This window comes from Culicoides brevitarsis, chromosome 2 (genome assembly GCF_036172545.1).
Source record: "Culicoides brevitarsis isolate CSIRO-B50_1 chromosome 2, AGI_CSIRO_Cbre_v1, whole genome shotgun sequence".
NCBI lineage: Eukaryota > Metazoa > Arthropoda > Insecta > Diptera > Ceratopogonidae > Culicoides > Culicoides brevitarsis.
Window position 1 is genome coordinate 36,799,155 of NC_087086.1, and position 20,693 is coordinate 36,819,847.

Below are 20,693 nucleotides of genomic sequence, written 5' to 3' on the forward strand. Positions count from 1 at the left end.
GAGCAAAATCTCACCTGCTTTGTTGTATTCATCCGCAGCAATCTCGTAATCTGGTTTCCATTTTAAAAATGCAGTTTTTAGGCTAAAAACGGAGATGAAGCAGTTGAAAATTACATGGAATGGTAAGAGATTTTAAAATCAACTTACGCTTTTTCGGCTAGTTTTATGTGTTCCTGAGCCTCTTCGATTTTATTCGCAGCCAAAGACATTTTTCTGTTTTTTAATCGCAATTTTTCGTGTCTGTCTTGTTTACGTTTTACAGTGTTACGGAGAATAGAAATGCAAAGAGGTGAGTCACACGGGTTTTGTATTCGACGGAATGTTGTTATTTATTTTTTACACGTGTTTGATGGTTTGTCTGTCTGTGATTCTTTTCAAGGTATGAAAATGAAAAAAAAAATATTTTTTTAAAAATCTTATAAGAATTTTAGATAGAAGAAATAATAGAGTTAAAAATTTATGACTTTTAATTTTTATTTATTTTTTATTTCAGAAATTAATTTCAGGTACAGAGCAGAGACATTCTTTTCAAAAAGAAGAAAAAGTTAATATTGCCTATCTGAATTCAAAGAAGCGTCGTTGAATGAATAGCACTAACTCCAAAGAGTGTAATGAATTTTTATCTTAATTTCTAAAAAAAACGTGATGACCCCTCCAAACAACTAAAAGCAAAAAAATGATCGAAGGTATGCTCAGCATTTTGTCATGTATGTGTCAACAACCAAAAAATTGATTTATTAAAAAACGACGACGACTTTGAATTTTTCAAGTGCCATATTGCTAAGTATCAAGAATTTCACCTTTATTAAGGAAAAAAACAAAAAACAGTTGAAAAGGCATAATTGAATCTGAACATCAGAATATTAGAAAACTACAAAGTAAATTACCAAAACATTGAAATTATTAAAAATTAAGAATTGAGAATCATATACTGAAGTGGCACGGCTGACACAATGATGCCATTGCTGAAATCCAAAGCTAAGAACTATCCCGAAAAGAATGTGAACCAAATCAATGAACGTTTAATAAAAAATTATAACTATTAAAAAAAATTGATAAAAAACCAAAGATCTCGAGAGAGATTTGCAATATATTATCAAATATTTCACAAAACTGTATGAAAAATCGAGAGCATTAGACAAAATACTCAGAAGTCAAATAATTTTTATTCTTCAATTATGAATATCCCAATTACATACTTTCAGATTTCATTATCGAACTTTAAAAATTTAAAGAAACTGAAATTAAATTAAAATTTTTTTAAATTAATTAAATTAAATTTTAAAATTTTTAATTTTTTTTTTTTGTATCAAAAATCTTACTTTAACATGAATTTTCTTCTTTATAATTTTTTTCAAAAAAATTATTTTTCAAATTTTTTTGACAGTTTTTTTTACGAAGATAAAATTACTTTTAGATACCATAAAATCAACTTAAATATTAATGAAAAATTATTCTTTTTTTTTTATCTTACATAGGTATCAAAAATTTTATATAAATTCTTATAAGAATCAACTATGTATTCTCTTAAATTGAAAAAAGCGCTCAAGACCAAACATGTCGCAACAAGTATGCCTTTGATCTATTTTTAAAATTCGTCATCTATTTTTGTTGTTGTTGATTCTTTCGTAAATTTATTCAAAAAAAAAAATCTTATTTAAAGATAAGATAAAAATAGAAAAAAGTTAATTGTCCAGAGTTACGTGTCACTTTTAATCGGCTTAATTACTTCAGTATTTCTTTAAAAACCAACACAAAATGACTGACGTGAGTTAATTTTTTTTTTTCCTAATTTCTGCAAGAAAAATATTTCTTCATATTTGGCACTTTTCCCTATTTTTCACAGTCGGAGGTCAATCCAAAGACACGAATGGATTCGAAACGCCAAATTCCGGCGCCCGTACAAAAGTTACTCGAATGGGATGTGAAAGCAACGAAGGAGTTTGTGAGTTTCTGCTTGAACTTCAAAGTGATCGAGCAGTTTAAGAAGCACTGTAAATTCCTCGAATGGTCGTGTCATGGCTTGGTGTGGCTCGTTTGTTGGATCGGATTTACGTATATGATCGACTCGAAGGATTTGTATCAGACACAAGTCAACATGTTCCTCGGATTAATTTTGGATATTGTTTTTGTGTGGATTTTGAAGGCAGCGACAAGAAGACGTCGTCCTGCGGTAGATGACAATCCGTTTAGCTTTGGTCCAGATAAATATGCGTTTCCGTCGGGACATGCCTCGAGAGCTGTTTTTGTCGCTTGTTTCTTTACTTTGTTGGATCCTTTGCCGTGGATCTTCTTTCCGTCGATCGTGGCTTGGTGCGTCGCTGTTTGTTTCTCACGTTTAATCATTTATCGACATCACATTTTGGATGTTCTTGCGGGAGCGGGACTTGGAATTTTTGAAGCTTTGCTAATGGCTGTTTTTTGGTGCAATCAAGAAACGAGCTCAGGCTTGATTAATTTCATGACTGACGAGAAATTGGTTGGACCTTCATATGATGTTTAAAAAAAATTGTTAAAAATCGCCTAAAAAATTTAAAAAAAAAATACAAAAATTCTGTTAAACAACTGAATATTCTCAAACATTCTTTATTTTTCAAAAACTTTAAGTTCAAGTAATTTTTTCTGATTTTTTTTAAGTAACTTAGTAGTACAATGTTTCAAAAAGGACCCAAACTTAAACGATTCATCGCAGAAACTTTATTAGAAATTTTTTCTAACAATATAAAAAAATTGAATCTTTCATTCAAAAACTTGCAAAAATTAAATTTTTCGGTACGGTCAATTTTTTTTTTTGTATTTTCATACAAAATTAATAACTGGGAGAAATTCTCATTAAAAAAAACGAGATAAAATTAAAAATGATCAAATTCACTTATACTCTATGAGCGCGCGCGGTTTTAGAATTTATTCCTGTTGTTTAGTTTTTTTTTTCTTCATGTTTTTGCTCTCAAGCCTTCTTTTCGGCAGCGGCGGGAGCTGCAGCAGCATTTTCCTTGCCCTTCTTGGGTTTTTTCGGTTTTTTATCTTTCGCCGGTTCGGGACCATCGACCAATTTAAGTTCTGCCGTCACCAAATCCTTTACTTCGCCATCGGGAATACTGTGCTCGCTTTCGTACAAAGACTCGTCGAAGGGGAATCCAGTTACCATACAGAGACCGTTGGGAAGTAGCAAGCAGGTGTGTTTGAATTGGGCAACGAATTCAGCTAAAAAAGAAAATTTTTGTTAATTTCGATTTTTTATGAAAAATTTTGAAGAAAAATGTATGAAAAGCCTTGAACCAAAGAAAAATTTTAAAAGAAAAACAAAAATTTCTGAAAAAGGAGACACTTTTGACTTTTAAAGACGAATCTTCAAAAGCAAAAAGCATCTCGGAAAGACTTTTCAAATTTTTTATAGCAAAGTGTCTGGACAAAACATTAATCGAAGTAACATTTTGGAATTTGCTCTGCATGAAAATTACGAAAAATGGAAGGAATCTTACTTTTCTTTTCGTACAAAACCTGGAAAGGTTCAATTAGCTTGTGTGCTACGCATTCTACAACTCCCATCTTAGCCTTTGCCTCTTCCTCGAAATATCTCAAGTTGAATGGCATGTTTCCATACTTTTGCTTCACCTGTCATTCGTACGTTGAATTTCATGAAATAGAGAAAAGATCTACTTTATCGACTTTTTTTACATGAAAAAAATGATTTTTATTTCTTTTATCATTTTTTGCTTGAAAAAATATTTTTTTTTTTTAAAGAAAATTATTTATTTTTATTAAAAATGGTAAAAAATAATTTAAATTAAATTTAAAAAAAATTAAATTAAATTAAAAAAATTAATTTAATTTTTTTTTGTGTGACAATTTTTTTTTTCTCATCAAAAAAATTTAATTTTAATAAATTAAAAATTTATTAAATTTAATCAAAAAATTTTTAATTTAATTAAAATTAATTTAAAAACTTTTTGTAAAATAATAAATATTTTTTTAACTATTTTCTCATAAAAAAATATAAAAAAAAATAATTTACATTTTATTTAATTTTTTTAACTTTAATTATTTTAAATGGATAAATTAAAAATTAATCATTTTAATCAAATTTTTTTTTTCACAATTTTATGTATAAAATTTTATAATTTCTATGAGAAAAAATATAATTTTTTTTGAACCATTTTGTCATAGAAAAAAAATTTTAAAATTAATTTATATTAAAAATTTGAATGAAAATTAAAATAATTTAAATTTTGATTTTAATAAAAAAAAATTATTTTTATGAGAATAAAAAAATTAAAATAATTTTTTTGAACCATTTTCTTATAGAAAAAAAATATTGAGCGGAAAAATAATTTCAAATTAAATGAAAATTCAAATAACATAAATTTTAAAATTAAATTAAATTAATTTAATGTAATTTGATTATTTTCATTAATAAAAAAAATATTTTCTATGAGAAAAAAATTAAAAAAAAATTTTCTATGAGAAAAAAAAATTTAAAAAAATATTTTCTATGAGAAAAAAATTAAAAAAAAATATTTTCTATTAGAAAAAAAATTAAAAAAAATATTTTCTATGAGAAAAATAAAATAAAAAAAAATATTTTTTTAAAAAAAATTAAATTTTCTAACAAAAAATGATATAAAAAAAATTTCAGGCGCCCTCATATCTCATAATCTACTGTTCATTGGGGACAGTCTCGATCTCAAGCAGTTCAAAGCACATCAGCGAAACGCTCCCTTGTTAATTTTCCAAACAAGCATGCTTCAAACCGCCTTCAACTAAGCCACACTTCCCCTCTAGGCATAAATTTTAATCATTGGGCGCCCTTTTTTTCGCAAGGAAGAATCGAAACAGGACACTGCACGACGTACGTCATACAAATTTCGCTATGGGCTACATGCCGCCACTTACCTCAGCATAGAAATTCTTCGATGCCTTCAACTTCAACAGATAATTTTCGTCGGTTTTTTTGTAAATCGTCACTTTCGTGTCGAGTTCCTTGCCTTGCCCCTCGCCCGTGCTCACGAGCACATCCATCGCATAGACCTCGTAATGCTCCATTTCGCATTTTTCGTGTTCCTTTCGTTGCGCCGCCGTCGGATTTTGGATGATCGTTTTTTCGCCATCCATTTTGTTCTGTTTCAACTGGTGACTCAGCATGCCCTCGATCGGTTTGCATTTGTAGACTTCGGAGATTTTCTGCACGGCATCCGTGACGGCGTAATTGCCGTTTCCGTGTTTCAGGAGGCGGATGGCAGCTTGAGAGGCATTGTGGGCAGCGAGAATGACGTCAGCTTTGCGGCCTTTGACCTTGTTTTCGGGCGTGGCGCCAACGACGACCGTGTAAGCGGCAACGGCGATAAATCCGTCAATGTGCGCGCCCAAATCGAGTTTCACGACATCGCCATCCTTTAGTTCGTAGTCGGGATCATTTTTGCTCGGCGAAAAGTGACAAATGCAATTGTTTACGGACAAGCAAACGGGGAATGCGACGCCCTTTTTGATGTCCTTTGTGTTCTTGTATTTCTAAAAAATTGAAAAAAATTGAAAAAATTGCATTAAAATCCATAATTTGACTTAAATTGAGAGAAAAATTGAAAAAAATTAAATTTAAAATTTTTACTAAAATTCATCGGAATAGAAATTTGATAAAATTTGACCCAAACTCGAAGAAAATTTTATAATTTCTCGAATTTTATCAAAAAAAATTTTTTTTCAACAAAAATGTTTAAGACTTTAACCAAATTTCGTCATAAATTCCATAAAATTTGACAAAATATATTTTTTAAGTTTTTTTAACATTTCTGTGAAAAAAAAATTTCTCATATAAAATTTAAAATAAATTTTTCTCATCAAAATTATAAAAAAAAAAATAAAAAAAATTTGAAGAAAATATGAAAATTTTTCGAACTTAAAAAATTTATTTTTTTTAATAAAATAATTTTTAAAATAAAAATTTAAAGGACTTTAAAGGACTTTTTTTGATTTTTTTTTTCTTAAATGTTGATGAATTTTAATTGAATAAAAAACATAAACAAACATTTCAAAATTTTCGTACTCGAATTCTAAAAAATTGATGAAAATTTCAAAACTTACAACAAAATTTAATTTTTAATAAAAAAATAAAATAAAAATTTTTAAAAAATAAAATATTTTTTTTTAAAAAATAAAATATTTTTTTTTTAAAATAAAATAAAAATTTTTAATAAAAAAATAATATAAACATTTTTAATAAAAAATAAACTAAAATTCAAAAAAAAAATTCAAATTTTAAAAATTTTTTTAAATTTTTGAAAAAAAAATTATAAAATTTACAAAATATTATAAAATTTAAGAAAATTTTCCTTTAAATTAGTCGAATTTCAGTCAAATTTTACCGAATTTCGATTCAAACTTAAAAATTTTCGACTAAAGTTCAATAAAATCTTCAAATATTTCTCAATTTTTATCAAATTTCAATCAATATTCAATGAAATCAGTAAAAAAACGGTCTTTTCTGAACCACCCTCATATATCATTGTATCGATCATGGTCTATCATATACTATCTAAGCTCTTCATAATTGTTTCAATCATCGGATGGTCAAAAGTAAACCGACTTTTCGCCGCAGGATCGAACCCGCAACCCCCACAACGGAAGGCAACGCTCGATCCACACGACTACGGACGACGAACTAAAATATCTCGCCAAAACCGCCCTTTAAATCGATAAATTTTCCAATAAGAACGCACCTTTGAAGCTTCAACTTCGATATTCTTGTCTCCCTTCTCGCAGAGGGTCTTCACGGAAGCACCTGCTTTGATCTCCTTGAGCAACAATTGGATCGTTTCTGCAAAAAAATAAAAATTTTTAATTTTATGCAAAAAAAATTCATGCAAAAAACACATCCACGTCAATTTTTTTGTATCTCGTGTCGTAATCGTGACCGGATAAGAGGCAAAAAGACACGAAACGAAGGTAAAAGTGAAATTTTTGGTACCTTTGTGTCTATTGACGAGTTTGAGGTTACCTAAAATTAGGGTAAAAGTGATTTTTTGGGGACTTTCACCCCGAAAATCTTAATTTTGGGTCCAAAAATTGTCAAAAAAATGATTTTATCAGAAGATTTTTTTCATGAGGCACAAAAAAAATATTCGCCCGCTCATCAGAGCATCACAAAATTGCATAAAAACACGAGTGTGATGGCACTTTGTGTCCGCGTGGCTTGTGTTTCCGCACTTTTTCGTGTTTTTGCACTTACTGTTGACGATATCTCCAGCTGCTTTGTACTTTTGAAGGACTTCGTGGTCAGCAGTTGTCTTTTCTTCGACGGTATCCTTGGTAGAATCTGCCATTTTTTCCTTAAAATCTTCTGGTTTGTTTGATTTTCCACAAATTTCAAGCAATTCTCGATGCAAAGGGAAAGTGACGTACGTCATAAATTGCTAACTGGGCCTAAAACTACGTGAAATGTGCATATTTTTGATTTAAAATTCCAAATTCTCAAAAAATCGTTATTTTAAAAAATTCTTAAAATTTATTTAAACGTCTAAAAGTGTTCCTCGCGGTTTTTTCGGTTGACTCGGACCATCTTTGTCATCTTTTTTGTCCGATTGCAAGCCCTTCTGTCGACTTTTTAGCGAAACTTCGATAATTCGCGCGTTATTGGCGTAACTGTCGGCGATTTCTCGCGCCTCGATTTCATCTTCTTCGTCCTCGATCGTCGAAACTGTCACGGAACTGAATTTTCCCATGTTTTTCGTGTGTTTTGTCACCATTACGGGAGCGTTAGATGTCACGGCGGATTTTGATGGTTTGGTAACATCAGGATTTCTTGCTTCGTCCTTTGATTGGATGAGGGATTTTTTGATGATAAAAGTGATATTTGACTCGGGCGAGTGGCGATAATACATCGGAAGGGAGCATCGAGTGCATTTTAGACGATGTTGCTTTTCGATTCCTTTCTCGCGTTTGATGAGAATTGTCTCGCCAGCTTCGAATTTGAGTTTGCAGGCATGGGAGTTGCCGTCAATGACACGAGCGCCATCTACGGGGCGTAAGGGGAGTTTGTCAATGGTGCAATCTGAAATGAGAAAATGGAGTTTTAGCTTTCGAAATTAAATTTTTAGATCTTGAAATAAAATTTTTAGCTTTCGAAATTAAATTTTTATATCTCGAAGTAAATTCTTTAAATTTCGAAATCAAAGTTTTAGATCTCGAAGTAAAATTTTTAGCTTTCGAAATAAAATTTTTAGTACTCGAAGTAAATTCTTTAAATTTCGAAATCAAAGTTTTAGATCCCGAAGTAAAATGTTTAACTTTCGAAATCAAATTCTTTTATTTTCGAAATTAAATTTTTAGCTTTCGAAATTAAATTTTTAGCTTTCGAAATTAAATTTTTAGCTTTCGAAGTAAATTCTTTAACTTTCGAAGTAAAATTTTTAGCTTTCGAAGTAAAATTTTTAGCTTTCGAAATTAAATTTTTAGATCTCGAAGTAAAATTTTTAGCTTTCGAAATTAAATTTTTAGATCTTAAAGTAAATTCTTAATTTCGAAAATTAAATTTTTAGCTTTCGAAATTAAATTTTTAGATCTCGAAGTAAAATTTTTAGCTTTCGAAATTAAATTTTTAGATCTCGAAGTAAAATTTTTAGCTTTCGAAATTAAATTTTTAGATCTCGAAGTAAAATTTTTAGCTTTCGAAATTAAATTTTTAGATCTCGAAGTAAAATTTTTAGCTTTCGAAATCAAATGTTAAGATCTCGAAGTAAAATTTTCAGCTTTCGAAATTAAATTTTTAGATCTCGAAGTAAAATTTTCAGCTTTCGAAATTAAATTTTTAGATCTCGAAGTAAAATTTTTTGCTTTAGAAATGAAATTTTTAGATGTCGAAATGAATTTTTTGAGGTTTTGAAATAAATTTTGACTCCAAGATCCAAAAATTTACTTCTTAAAATGACTTTGAGCTAAGATTTTTAAGAATTTTTCTTAAAATTTCTTCCTTCTTAACTTTTAATAATTTTTGAAAACCAAATCATCAGCTTCATTGAACAAAAATGTAAAAACAAATCAATTTTTACCTAAAATTAACGACAACTGCCCACAAAGACAATAATAAATATTTAGCGACTTGTCCTTATATTCCTCTTGATCCTTCGAATCCGACACAGCAATACTTCTTGATACGATTTTCGGCATTTTTAATAATTTTTAATTGTTTTCGGCACCAAAATCGTCTTGTTTACGTTTTCGACTTGACAGTTCAACCAAAACTTTTCATGGGAACTATCCCAATGCGCAATCGAAAAATCTAAATTTGACGTGAACTGTCAAAATTTCTTTCTTTTTGGTTGGACATTATCCATAGAACACGTGGAATAAGTAAAAAATGGTAAATTTCCCAATAAATACGCAAAAGTTCCGCCCAAATTTGTGTTGAAAATGTAAAACAAGTGTTCAGGCATCGACGTTTCATGCGGATTTTCCACAAAATTCGGCGGAAATGCATAAAAAATTATTGTTTGTGTCATGCCGTGTATCAGCAACATGGAGACTCGCGATGCCTGGCGTTTGGATTTCGTGTCGAAACGAGAATTAATAATTTTTTTTGGTTTTTTTCTCTTTTAGGGTATTGATATTTGCCACAAATGGGACCGCAAAGTCCGCCGTACGGCACCCAAATCTTTGGATGTCTACTTGCGACTCCTTGTTAAGGTGAGATTTTCGAATTTTTTTGAAAAATTTTCAAATTTCATGAAAAAATTTCGCATTTGCAGCTCTACCGTTTCTTGTACCGTCGCACGCACAAGAAATTCAACAAGATCATCTTGCGCCGTTTGTTCATGAGTCGCATCAACAAGCCCGTCATCTCCTTGCAAAAGGTCTGCCGTTTCATGAAGGAGAAGGCAAAGGACGAGAAAACCATTGCCGTCATCGTTGGCAGCGTCACGAACGACGATCGCATGTTGACAATGCCCAAATTGCGCGTTTGCGCCTTGCGCGTCACAGAAAAGGCTCGTGCCCGCATCTTGAAGGCTGGCGGCGAAGTCTTGACTTTCGATCAATTGGCTTTGTTGGCACCAACTGGCAAGGGAACCGTCTTGATCCAAGGCAAGCGCAATGCTCGCGAGGCATGCACTCACTTCGGCAAAGCTCCGGGTGTGCCACACAGCTACACTCGTCCTTACGTTCGTTCTCGCGGTCGCAAATTCGAACGTGCTCGTGGTCGTAGAACAAGCTGCGGATACAAGAAGTAAAGAAATTGAGCCGAAATAAAAATTGCTGAAAGATCCATTGAAACACACGTTCATACAAAATAAATTGTATAATTCAAGAAAATATCAAATGTTTTCATATTTATACACAAAAAATGTCAGTTTTGAATTTTGGAATCTGAAAAGTTTTGGAATTTCTTCAAAAGTGAACAAATTATTTGAATTTTGGGAAGAAAAAAAAAATTAAAAAGCTATAAAATTCGCTTAAAAAAAGGAATTTTAAAATATTTTTGGAAAATTTAAGTTAAAAAATTAACAAAAAAATAATTTTTAAGGAATTCACAATTTTTGAATCATTAAATATTAAAAAAAATTTAATAATTTTTCCAAATTAAAAAAAAAATATCTTTAAAAAAATTAAATTAAAAATATCGAACATTATCTTGTACAAAAAAAATAATATTTTTACAAAAATTCTGATAATTATTTAAATTTTATGCAATTTTTAAAAATATTGAGTTTTGGTTCAATTTTAAAAAAATTTTAATTTTTAAAAATTATTTTTTAACCAAATTTTAAATATTATTTTAAAAAATATTTTAAATTTTAATTTTAAAAAATATTTTTTATCGAAATTTTGCAGAAAATTAATTATTTTCTCACTTTTAATGTTAAACTTTTCTTCTGAAAATTTTTTAAAAATTTTAATGAAATTTTTTAAAATTATTTTTGAATATTGTATCGCTTTTCTCATAAAATTTGCTTGAAATTTTAATTAAAATTTTCAAAAGTTAATTTAAAAAATATTGAAAAACTTTTAAAAAAATACTTTTGGTCGAATTTTAATGCAAATTTTAATTTTTAAAAATTATTTTTGACCAAATTTTAATATTTTTTTAACAAAACCTTTAAATTTTTAAATAAAACTTCTAAATTTTAATTTAAAAAAAATATTTTTGGTCAAAAATTTACAGAAAATTTAATATTTTCTTATTTCTTTAAATATTTACTATTAAAATTTTCTTTGGAAATTTCTCAAAAAAATTAAAGAGAAATTTTTCTAAATATTTTTGAATATTTTATGACTTTTCTCATGAAATTTACTTTAAAATTTTTAAAAATTAATTTAAAAAAATTAAAAAAAGTTTTTTTTCTTAAAAAAAAATTTCATGATTAAAAAATTATTAAATTTTCTCAAAACCATTTTTTTTAAATATTTTTTTTTAATTTTTGATTTTTTTAAAAAATGTTAGAAAATTTTCTTGAAATAAAAAATAATTTCCTCAATATAATTTTTTAAATAAATTTCTTAAAATTTTTTAATTTTTGAAAATGTTGAAAAATTTTTTTAATCACAATATTTATAAATTTACCAAAAAATATTTTAGATTTAATTTTTTTTTTTTGAATTTTTTGAAATTTTCACGCAATTTTCTAATTTTTTCTTCCCCAAAAACAAAAAAAAACATTCACTTTTGAAAAAGAATCCAAAATAATAATCTCAAATTCGTCAAAATTCAATTTAGATTTGTCATCCAAAAATTAATCAGCGGCTGATCGTGCACTTGCAGTCCAAGAACCTTCTTCAACTTCGTCGTATCCTGATTTTTATTCATTTTCAGCAAACACTGCACTTTATTCTTCCATTCTTCAACCAAAACTTTAATTCTCTTTTCCAAAACTGCTTCTGTAAACGCTTCTTCCTTCACAGCTTTAACAATTTTCGTCACGAGTGTCGGCATTTTCGCCGGTAAACTCACAAAACTCTTAACTTCGGTTTGATTGTCACTTTTAAACTCAATTACGAGACAATTTGTGCAATTTTCCGGCATTTTTTCCGTGACAATGACACGACATTGAGCTCCATTAGGAAATTCATTCATAAAAACTTTGTGCAAAGCTTCGGGAAGGAGATTTTTAAAGACTCGCAAGTAATTTTGAGCTCTTAATACGTCATTTACGAGATAAATTCCGACTCCGGTGAGTAAAGAAAAAATTATTAACGGAAAATTTTCAGTGGTTTCTTGATAAATTTGTCTCGGCGAGGAAATTTCCTCTAAAATTTGCTCTTTAGTCGTGAGTTTTCCCAATTGTTTCAACAGAAAATCCTCTTTGTCGAGTTGGACCATCGTAAATCCCTCTTCAGTTTCCTTCCCAAGCCACGGCGGAGCACTGGGGGTGCCTAAAGTGATGGATTCGGACAAATATCGAGCGCCTGCCCACAGTAACCATGCGAAATTCTGATGCAACATGCCATAAATGTGCGTTTTTCCGGTCAAATCCATCAAGGATCGCTTCGTATTTGAGGTAATTCGTCCCGCATTCAGTCTCGTTGCCCTTTGCGACGACTCACTTTGCTCTTTTTCGTAGATTTTATCCGCATATCCTTGCAATTCTTTGGAAATTTCCTCCAAATGTTGCGATAAAAAGGGTTCCGTGTTCAACAAAAAAGTTTTGTCCTTCATCAAAATCGTGATGCTGTACAATTTGAACAACCCCCGAGCATTAGAATCCGCCAAATGGAACGTATGCGACAATATATGCCCCGAGGCATCGCCAAAAAAGACAAATCCCCCATTTTTGTTGTAACTCGTCTCGCAACTGAGACTCCGAGTAGCAGCTACTTTGAGTACATTTACCGTATCCGGCAACACTGGATGCTGCGAACTGAAGAATTTCGTGTTAGTTTCCGCATCTGAACTATTATAGCCGGTTTCTAACCCGATGGAATTGCAACTCGGGCAATTGTGACGCTCAAAAAGGACATTTTTGAAGGAAATTTCGTTCAAATTTGTCTCTCGGAGGGTAGTTGTCGTGAAAACTACGTTCGGACCGTGACTAAAAATTAAAATATTTTTAAAAAATTAATTTTTTTTATAAAAAATTTGATATTTACCTCTCACAAAAGTGATTTAGAGCAATCACAGCGTTCATTTACTCAACAAAAAAATGAAAAATTAATTTTTTTTAGCGAAAAAACACAAAAAATTGACAAAAAAAATTTAAAAACAAAAAATCAGCTGTTCGGTTGACGTTTATCTGACGTGCGAGAATTAAAAAAAAATAAAATGGATTGATAAAAAAAGATTCTTATCAAAAAAAATTAATTACCTTCGAATAAAAAAGCATAAAATCATCATGAATTCGTTAAAAGCGGGTTCATTGCAGTCCCTGGTCGAATCGGATCGCGGTTCAAACGATTCCTTCCTCGCAGAATCCTTAAATTTGGACATTGAAGATGTAAGTTTCGAATTTTTCTCCAAAAAAATATTAATCGCCCCTTTTTTCTCTTGTAGTTAGACGATGCGGAGTACCTCATTCCTCAAGTTGATCAAATGCCGACGCTGGAAAGTGTCCTGAATGACTTGAACGGCGACGACGCAAATTTCGATGAATTATTTCCGAGTTCTTTGGTGCCTCCGCCAGCAACTCCAACGCCCTCAACTACGAGTTCGGATGCTTCGCGTCCCGGAAATGCCTCGATTTTGCGACTTGTGATGCTGAAAGCGGTTTCGACGCAAATTACCTCCGCTGCGGATCGAATAGGAGCCGGTTTGGCAACTTGTGTCGCGGTTTCCCAAACAATTGCTGTTGGAATGAGTCACGGGCACATCTTGATGTTCGGCGAAAGTCAAACGCTGAAGTGGTGTTGTCAAGATTTTTTGCAAGATGGCGCTGTTTCGTGTTTGGCTTTTAATGAAGATGACTCTCGGTTAGTTGTGGGGTACGCTAGAGGGCGTCTTGTGATGCTGGATACGGCAAAAGGGAATGTTTTACGGAGTTTGACGGATGTTGTCGCCCCAAATACGGGACTTTTGCACATAAAATGGACAGATAAGCCGAATTTGGCGCTTTGTTCTGACACGGGAGGTTCGGTATGGTCTTTGAGTTTTACTCGGAGGATGGGAATTCGCGGGTGTGAAAGTCGTTGTCTCTTCTCCGGGGCACGCGGGGAGGTTTGTACCTTCGAACCGTTGCTCCTGAACGACGAAGATCATCATTTACGGAATTATACAATCGCAGCTCTCGCAACTTTATCGAAATTTTTTGTCGTAATGATTCGTCCGAGACTGAGAATTATCAAATTTCATCCCCTGCCGGGTCCTCCGGAGTCTTTGCCACTTTTGGCATGGCAATTAGTCCTCATCCAGCTAGCTGACAGTACAAAAACCGTCGATCCGGTGCTCGCAACTGCCCGCGGGAACAATCTCTTCTTCCATCAACTCGCATTTAATGGCGGAAAAATTTCACTTTTGTTTTTGCGACACATCAAACTTCAGTATAACCTTCTCGCGTTGCATTGGATTGGTCCGAAATCGATCGTTTTGATGGATGAACTCGAAAAATTGCATTTAACTGACGTTAGAACCAACAAAGAGCAAGATTTAATTGATTTGTCGAATTTAGGACTTGTTTACTCCTCGGCGCAGTTTAAGGGATTGGCGACAGGAGGAAATGTTTCGCCCGCTTTTGCACTTGCCGGGAGTTACGCTTGTTATAATTCCGTCGTGTCATTCGGATCGCAGCTTTATATTTTGGGCGGAAGGAATTTGCATGTTGTTAATGCGAGGGCGTGGAGTGAGAGATTGGCGTATTTGACATCGTCGCAGAGATGGGATGAAGCAATAGAAATAGCTATTGAGGGATATAGGAATGCAAGTGACAAGTATAGGAGACTGCATGTTGCCAAAGAGAGGATTTTGGAGCTGATTGGAGATTATATCAAGGCGACGCATCGATCGCCGGAACTGTATTTGGATGCCGTGATGAGTTGTTTGATTGAAATTAATGAAACGTAAGTAGATTTTTCTTTTTATTTTAAAATACCTATTTATAGTTAAGATGCTTCGATTAAAATTTGAAAAAAAAAATTAAAAAAAAAAATTTAAAAATTTAAAATAAAAAAATCAAAAAATTCATAATTGAAAAATTTCGTTGCATAAAAAAATACATTTTAAAAAAATCAAATCAAAAAAAAATATTTAAAATTTTAAAAATAGAAAAATTAAAATTTTTTAATTAAAAAAAATAAAATTTGTTATTAAAAAAATTAAATTAAATTGATAAAATTAAAATTTTTATTAAGTTTTAAAAAAATATTATTTTTTATTTAAATTTTATTTAATTTAATATTTTAAAATTTAAATTCTTTATTGAAAAATTATTGAAATAAAAAAATTCAAATTTTTTAATTAATAAAAAAAATTAATTAAAATTTGTTATCAAAAAAAAAAAAAATAAATTTAAATTAAATTGAAATAATTTTTAAAAAATTTACAAAAATAAATTTTAAAATATTTTTCATAGAAATGACTGAAATTAAATAATTTTTGACCGATGATAATTTTTTGTTTTAATTTTAATAAGATGTGTTCATTAAGAAAAGAACAAAGAAAACAAAATTTCATAAAAATCAGTTTAAAAAAATATATTCTGTTATTTTCTGATTTTTTTTTTAAATTGTATTTTTTAAATTGTAATTTTATTGTATTCGAAAAAAAATATTGCTTTTTATTTTACATTAGGTAGTTATTTTTTTAATTTTTTTTAAAATTATTTAAAAGACTCAAATTTGAAAATTACAAAAAAAAACAATTCTTGAAGCCAAAATTGAGTTGAAATATATTTTTTAAAATTTTTCAAGTTAAGTCTTATAAAATTTTTGCTTTTGACTAATATTAAAATTTTTCAAAAAAAAAATCAATTTTTAAAAATTTTTGAGAAAGTAATAATAATTAATAATTAAACATATTAATATAAAATATTCGAAGAAATCAAATAAATTTTTAAAGATAATTTTCAAAGAAATTAAATAAATTTTCAAAAAAAATAAATAAATTTTCAAAGAAATTAAATTAATTTCTCAAGTTTAAAACTTTTTTCAAAAAAAAAAATCATGTAAAAAATGTAAAAAAATTTAAATTGTTGAAAAAATTTTTCAAAAAATAAAATTTTTAAAATTTTTTTTTAATTCAAACTAATTTATTTTTTCTCATATCAATTTTTTTAATTTTTAATGTTTTTCTTATTAAATTTAAAATTTTTTTTTCAAAAAATTTTTAACGATCTGTATCAAAAAAATTTTAAAAATTTAAAAAAAAAATTTTTTTTTTCAAAAATTTCATAAATTTTTTTTTTTCAAATTTTTATTATTTTATTTTTTTATTTAATTTTTTATATTTAAATTAAAATTCAATTAATTTAATATTTTTTTTTTATTAAATTTTTTCTAACTAAAATTTCACTTTTTTATCATTTCAGATCACTTTTATGGGGCGAACTCTGGGACCGCCTTTACACGCACGAAACATATTTAACTCTCATCACGAGTCACATCGAGAACGACGACATATCGACAATTTCTCCCGCTGTCGCTCAAGCTCTTTGCGACTTTTGGTGCGAACGCGACGCCTCTCGCTTGGAAGATCTCATCTTGAAACTCGACTGGAAATGCCTCGATTTGCATCAGGTGCTCACAATTTCGAAAAAGGCTCGTCTCTACCGTGCTCAGATCTATCTAAACGCGAATGCCTTATGCGACTTTACTGCCTCTCTTGTCGATTTGATCCCTTTGATAAATTCTCAGCCAAATTTAGGAAATCATCTTCTCGTCTACATTTCGAGCTGTTTAGCAGGTCGAGGGTATCCAACAGGCGAAATTCCCGAAAATCTCGTGCAAAACGTAAAACACGACGTTTTGCGATGTCTCACCGCTTCACATTCCGTTCAAAGTAACGACAATGAGTTGCCTTATCCGTACATGAGAGCCCTTTTGCAATACAGCGTCCGTGAGACAATTAACGTTTTATCGCTGGCATTCCAAGAAAAGGAGTTTAATGGCGATTTGGGACTCTCGCAACGTCAACGCATCATGAATATCCTCCTCGAAGTACTTTCGCCCGAACATTCCACGTGGAGTCAACGAAGTTGCTTGTTAAATTTCATCGCGAGTCAGATTTCGACGAATTCTCTGCCCGAAGCGGATGTTTTTCTGTCAGTTGTCGTGCCGTATCTCACCAAGGAGACCATCCCCGATGAAACGGTGCGCGAACATTCGGAACGGGAACAAGCTTGGCTCGAATTGTTGCGCACGAAATGCTTGCCACACATCCCGACGGACCATTTAATTGAATTATCGCAAGTTGCCAGGTGTCATCGGGTCACGGAATATCTCTTGCTCGAACAAAAACGCTTCGATGAGATTTTGGAGACATATTTGTGTGATCCGCGACGTCATTTGGAGATGATTCACTACCTCTTTCGCTTCGCTAGTCATCCGGAAAGGCAGATTTACGAACAAATTTTGCGAAATTTCGATGCCTGTCTTGAAATCAATCCGGAACATGTCACAAAACTCGTTATTGAGCATTTCAAGGACAAAATTCAGGAGTTATCTGCTGCTTTAACGCCAAAATCGCGGAATTTATTTGCATTTTTGGACACTTTAGTGAGAGAAGGCGTCGTTTTAGATCCAAATCTGCATGAAATTTACGTCGATTTGCTTTGTATCTTCAATTCTTCGCACGTTTTGGACTTTTTAAAGTCCACAGCGGAAACTTTTCGTCTCCAACAGGTCCTTGACATCTGCATTCAACACGAAATTAAAGATGCCTGCGTTTATTTGTACGAAAAATGTGGAAATTTCGACGCCGCTTATCAACTTTCACTCGAAACTCTCGTTCCGGGCAGCAATAATTTGGAAGATCGTGCCAACGAGATTACCGGACTTTGTACGAGAGGCTCCCAAATGCTCTCTGCGGCGGAAAAAGAGAAATTCTGGTTCCAATGGCTCGAAGTTGTCCTGAATCGACCCGATTTGTACGGCATTATGAAGAGTGCGTTGCATGCCGCAAGTGCCCATGTCGATTTAACGAACCTCGTGCAGCTCGTTTTGAGTCACAGTGCACGTCAAGGAAATTTTGGCGACATCAAAGACATTCTCGTTTGCATGCTGAGCAATTCCAAGTACGAAGCGTTCTCTCTGAAAAAAGCCGCGAATATTTTATCCTCGGATTTGCACGTGAAACTCGAAAAGGAACTCCAAAAATCGCGTCGTGGATTGTGCGTCAAGTCAGTAAAATGCATGGTTTGTCGCAAAAAACTGAAAAATTGTGAAAATATTTTTGTGTTTGGCTCGTGTGGACATGCCTTGCATGACGAATGTGCGGAGGTTCAGCAAAAATTACTCGGGAAAATGGAATGTCCGAGATGCGGGCAGCAATTGGAGGATGAGGCGATGAGCGTTGAACTGCATAAAACGAGCAATTTGTATCTCGAAGGCGTGAAAATTGTGTCGAGCATGACTTTGGATACTCGGGCGCCGCCATATTTGCAGAATTCGAGCAATCATCGATCGTAACTGTAAAAGAAAAATTGTGTTTAGGTTATTTTGTGTTTTCTAATCTATTTCAAGTAAATTGTACCAAAATGTATGTAAAAGTGAATAAAATCGATATTCAAATTATAAAATTATTAATTGGTTTTCAATTTCAATAAATTTTTATACATTTCTAATTGTTTTTCAAAAATTTCAATTTCAATATTTTTCAAAAAATTTCTATTTAAACATTTTTCAAAAAAAATTCAAATTTAATTTTTTTTTATAAAATATCATTTAAAAATTTTTCAACAGTTTCAATTTCAATATTTTTCAAAAAATTTTAAATTAAAAATTTTTTCATAAAATTTCAATTTAAAAATTTTTCAATAGTTTCAATTTCAATATTTTTCAAAAAATTTCAAATTAAAAATTTTTCAATAGTTTCAATTTCAATATTTTTCAAAAAATTTCAAATTAAAAATTTTTCAATAGTTTCAATTTCACTATTTTTCAAAAAATTTTAAATCAAAAATTTTTTCATAAAATTTCAATTTAAAAATTTTTCAATAGTTTCAATTTCAATATTTTTCAAAAAATTTCAATTTAAAAATTTTTCAATAGTTTCAATTTCAATATTTTTCAAAAAATTTTAATTTAAAAATTTTTCAAAAAATTTCAATATTTTTCAAAAAATTTCAAGAATTTCAATTTAAAAATTTTTCAAAAAATTTCAATTTCAATATTTTTCAAAAAATTTCAATTTAAAAATTTTTCAAAAAATTTCAATTTAAAAATTTTTCAATAGTTTCAATTTCAATATTTTTCAAAAATTTCAAGTTAAAAATATTTCAAACAATTTCAAAATTTTTTAGGAATTTTAATTTCAAATTTTTTCATATACGATATAGTTAATTTTCTTAAAAAATCGAATTTTTCAACAATTTTTTCACTTTTTTATTTCTTTTTCGCTACAAACCTGCTTCATTTATCCTCAATATCCAACAAATGCTTTTTATGCGTAAAAATAGTCTTCTTCATCCTCTGTTTCTTCAAATTTTCCAACATCGTATAAGCTCCCCAAAGTTCACACTGCAATCTACTATCCCGAAAATGCTTCAAACTTGGTCGATTTATGTCAATTTCAGTTGCTTCATATTTTTTCAACGCCTTAACATTCCTCCTAATTGCTTCTTTTACATCTACTTTACTTTTTAAATCCAATAACACAGCCACAACTTGATGAATTTCCAACGAACTCAATCTCCCGCCTCTATTTAACTCCAAATCACTCAAATCCAGTTTCGCAGTTCGAATTTTTTGTCTTTCTGCCTTTTCATAAGTGTATGGCTCGTACTTCGCGACATCCGAAAGTGCTCCAAGAATGTAAATATCATCTGGATCGTAACTTCTAAGCTCATTCGGCGAATCTGGAGTCAAATAAACTAAACTTTTCCTTGGAAAATGCTCCAAATAAGTGTCTTCATGCAAATTTGTCGGAAAATTCGCGTCAAATATCGTCGGAATGCGTCTTTGTAAGTTTTGAATCACTTTTGATCCGCGATTTATGGAACAAAAATGCAAATCGAAAGGTTCTTCATGAGCTCTGTTGATGCCAAATAATTTTTGAAGTTGCTCAGCTACTGCGGCACATTCTCTTCCCGTCATTTCCGCCTCGAAAGAGCAATCAAGGACTAATTTTTGACCAAAAATCATCGCCGTCACTAATTTATGGTTGAAAAAGTTGCTCATTGTTGTGTTCGAACATTGATAATTCCTGAAAGGGCTTCTCGCTGGTTCAACTGGCGCTTCTTCATGTTGTTTAAATTTTTTTTGACGCTTATTTTCCTTCTGAACTTCACGTTTCCACAGAGATTTGAGGTATTTTTCACGCCCGCATCGTGTTTCGAGCTCTGCTACTATCTTCCATTGATGTTCTGTGATTTTCGGCAGGAAAAGCTCGTCGTTGATTTTTCTCTTGCTGAAGTATTGAGCAATTTCACGCACTTCTGGAGGTTGATTTTTGAGAATTTCATCGGAATTTGCTGAACAAAAGGCTCGTAAGTGGCTCAAAATGAGATTTTTTTGATTTTTATTTATACTTTTTACAATTTTCAGGATTTTAAGAGACCTCCAAAAACTCATCTCGACCTCGTGGGATGTTTCGCGTCACTATCCTCCCTTTCAAAATCCAGTTACTA

At 30.8% G+C, this 20,693-nt stretch overlaps 7 protein-coding genes across 7 annotated transcripts; 3 read left to right on the top strand and 4 right to left on the bottom strand.

The window, feature by feature from the left end:
• The first annotated feature begins 1,588 nt into the window (after window positions 1–1,588).
• On the top strand, window positions 1,589–2,566 carry LOC134829437 (polyisoprenoid diphosphate/phosphate phosphohydrolase PLPP6). Its single transcript, XM_063842500.1, has 2 exons — window positions 1,589–1,767; window positions 1,847–2,566. Exons 1-2 carry the CDS (start codon window positions 1,759–1,761, stop codon window positions 2,501–2,503), a joined length of 666 nt encoding a protein of 221 aa, XP_063698570.1. The 5' UTR covers window positions 1,589–1,758; the 3' UTR covers window positions 2,504–2,566.
• Window positions 2,567–2,584: 18 nt separating this feature from the next.
• LOC134829436 (proliferation-associated protein 2G4) lies at window positions 2,585–7,369 on the bottom strand. The gene is made up of 5 exons (XM_063842499.1): window positions 7,223–7,369; window positions 6,714–6,811; window positions 4,894–5,508; window positions 3,483–3,615; window positions 2,585–3,204 (listed from the first exon to the last, which is right to left on the bottom strand). The coding sequence occupies exons 1-5, from the start codon at window positions 7,314–7,316 to the stop codon at window positions 2,948–2,950; spliced, it is 1,197 nt and encodes a 398-aa protein (XP_063698569.1). The 5' UTR covers window positions 7,317–7,369; the 3' UTR covers window positions 2,585–2,947.
• Window positions 7,370–7,488: 119 nt separating this feature from the next.
• On the bottom strand, window positions 7,489–9,205 carry LOC134831418 (STING ER exit protein). The gene is made up of 2 exons (XM_063845145.1): window positions 9,042–9,205; window positions 7,489–8,044 (listed from the first exon to the last, which is right to left on the bottom strand). The coding sequence occupies exons 1-2, from the start codon at window positions 9,157–9,159 to the stop codon at window positions 7,503–7,505; spliced, it is 660 nt and encodes a 219-aa protein (XP_063701215.1). The 5' UTR covers window positions 9,160–9,205; the 3' UTR covers window positions 7,489–7,502.
• A 36-nt stretch (window positions 9,206–9,241) lies between these two features.
• Window positions 9,242–10,299, top strand: LOC134832297 (large ribosomal subunit protein eL18). The gene is made up of 3 exons (XM_063846282.1): window positions 9,242–9,352; window positions 9,589–9,675; window positions 9,738–10,299. Exons 1-3 carry the CDS (start codon window positions 9,350–9,352, stop codon window positions 10,215–10,217), a joined length of 570 nt encoding a protein of 189 aa, XP_063702352.1. The 5' UTR covers window positions 9,242–9,349; the 3' UTR covers window positions 10,218–10,299.
• LOC134832295 (folliculin) lies at window positions 10,281–13,419 on the bottom strand. Its single transcript, XM_063846279.1, has 4 exons — window positions 13,287–13,419; window positions 13,072–13,214; window positions 11,649–13,013; window positions 10,281–10,353 (listed from the first exon to the last, which is right to left on the bottom strand). Exons 2-3 carry the CDS (start codon window positions 13,107–13,109, stop codon window positions 11,693–11,695), a joined length of 1,359 nt encoding a protein of 452 aa, XP_063702349.1. The 5' UTR covers window positions 13,110–13,214; window positions 13,287–13,419; the 3' UTR covers window positions 10,281–10,353; window positions 11,649–11,692.
• On the top strand, window positions 13,209–18,618 carry LOC134832294 (vacuolar protein sorting-associated protein 8 homolog). Its single transcript, XM_063846278.1, has 3 exons — window positions 13,209–13,415; window positions 13,472–14,970; window positions 16,437–18,618. The coding sequence occupies exons 1-3, from the start codon at window positions 13,314–13,316 to the stop codon at window positions 18,532–18,534; spliced, it is 3,699 nt and encodes a 1,232-aa protein (XP_063702348.1). The 5' UTR covers window positions 13,209–13,313; the 3' UTR covers window positions 18,535–18,618.
• LOC134832296 (mitochondrial ribonuclease P protein 1 homolog) lies at window positions 18,455–20,332 on the bottom strand. Its single transcript, XM_063846280.1, has 2 exons — window positions 19,472–20,332; window positions 18,455–18,534 (listed from the first exon to the last, which is right to left on the bottom strand). Exon 1 carries the CDS (start codon window positions 20,242–20,244, stop codon window positions 19,477–19,479), a length of 768 nt encoding a protein of 255 aa, XP_063702350.1. The 5' UTR covers window positions 20,245–20,332; the 3' UTR covers window positions 18,455–18,534; window positions 19,472–19,476.
• Window positions 20,333–20,693: the final 361 nt, after the last annotated feature.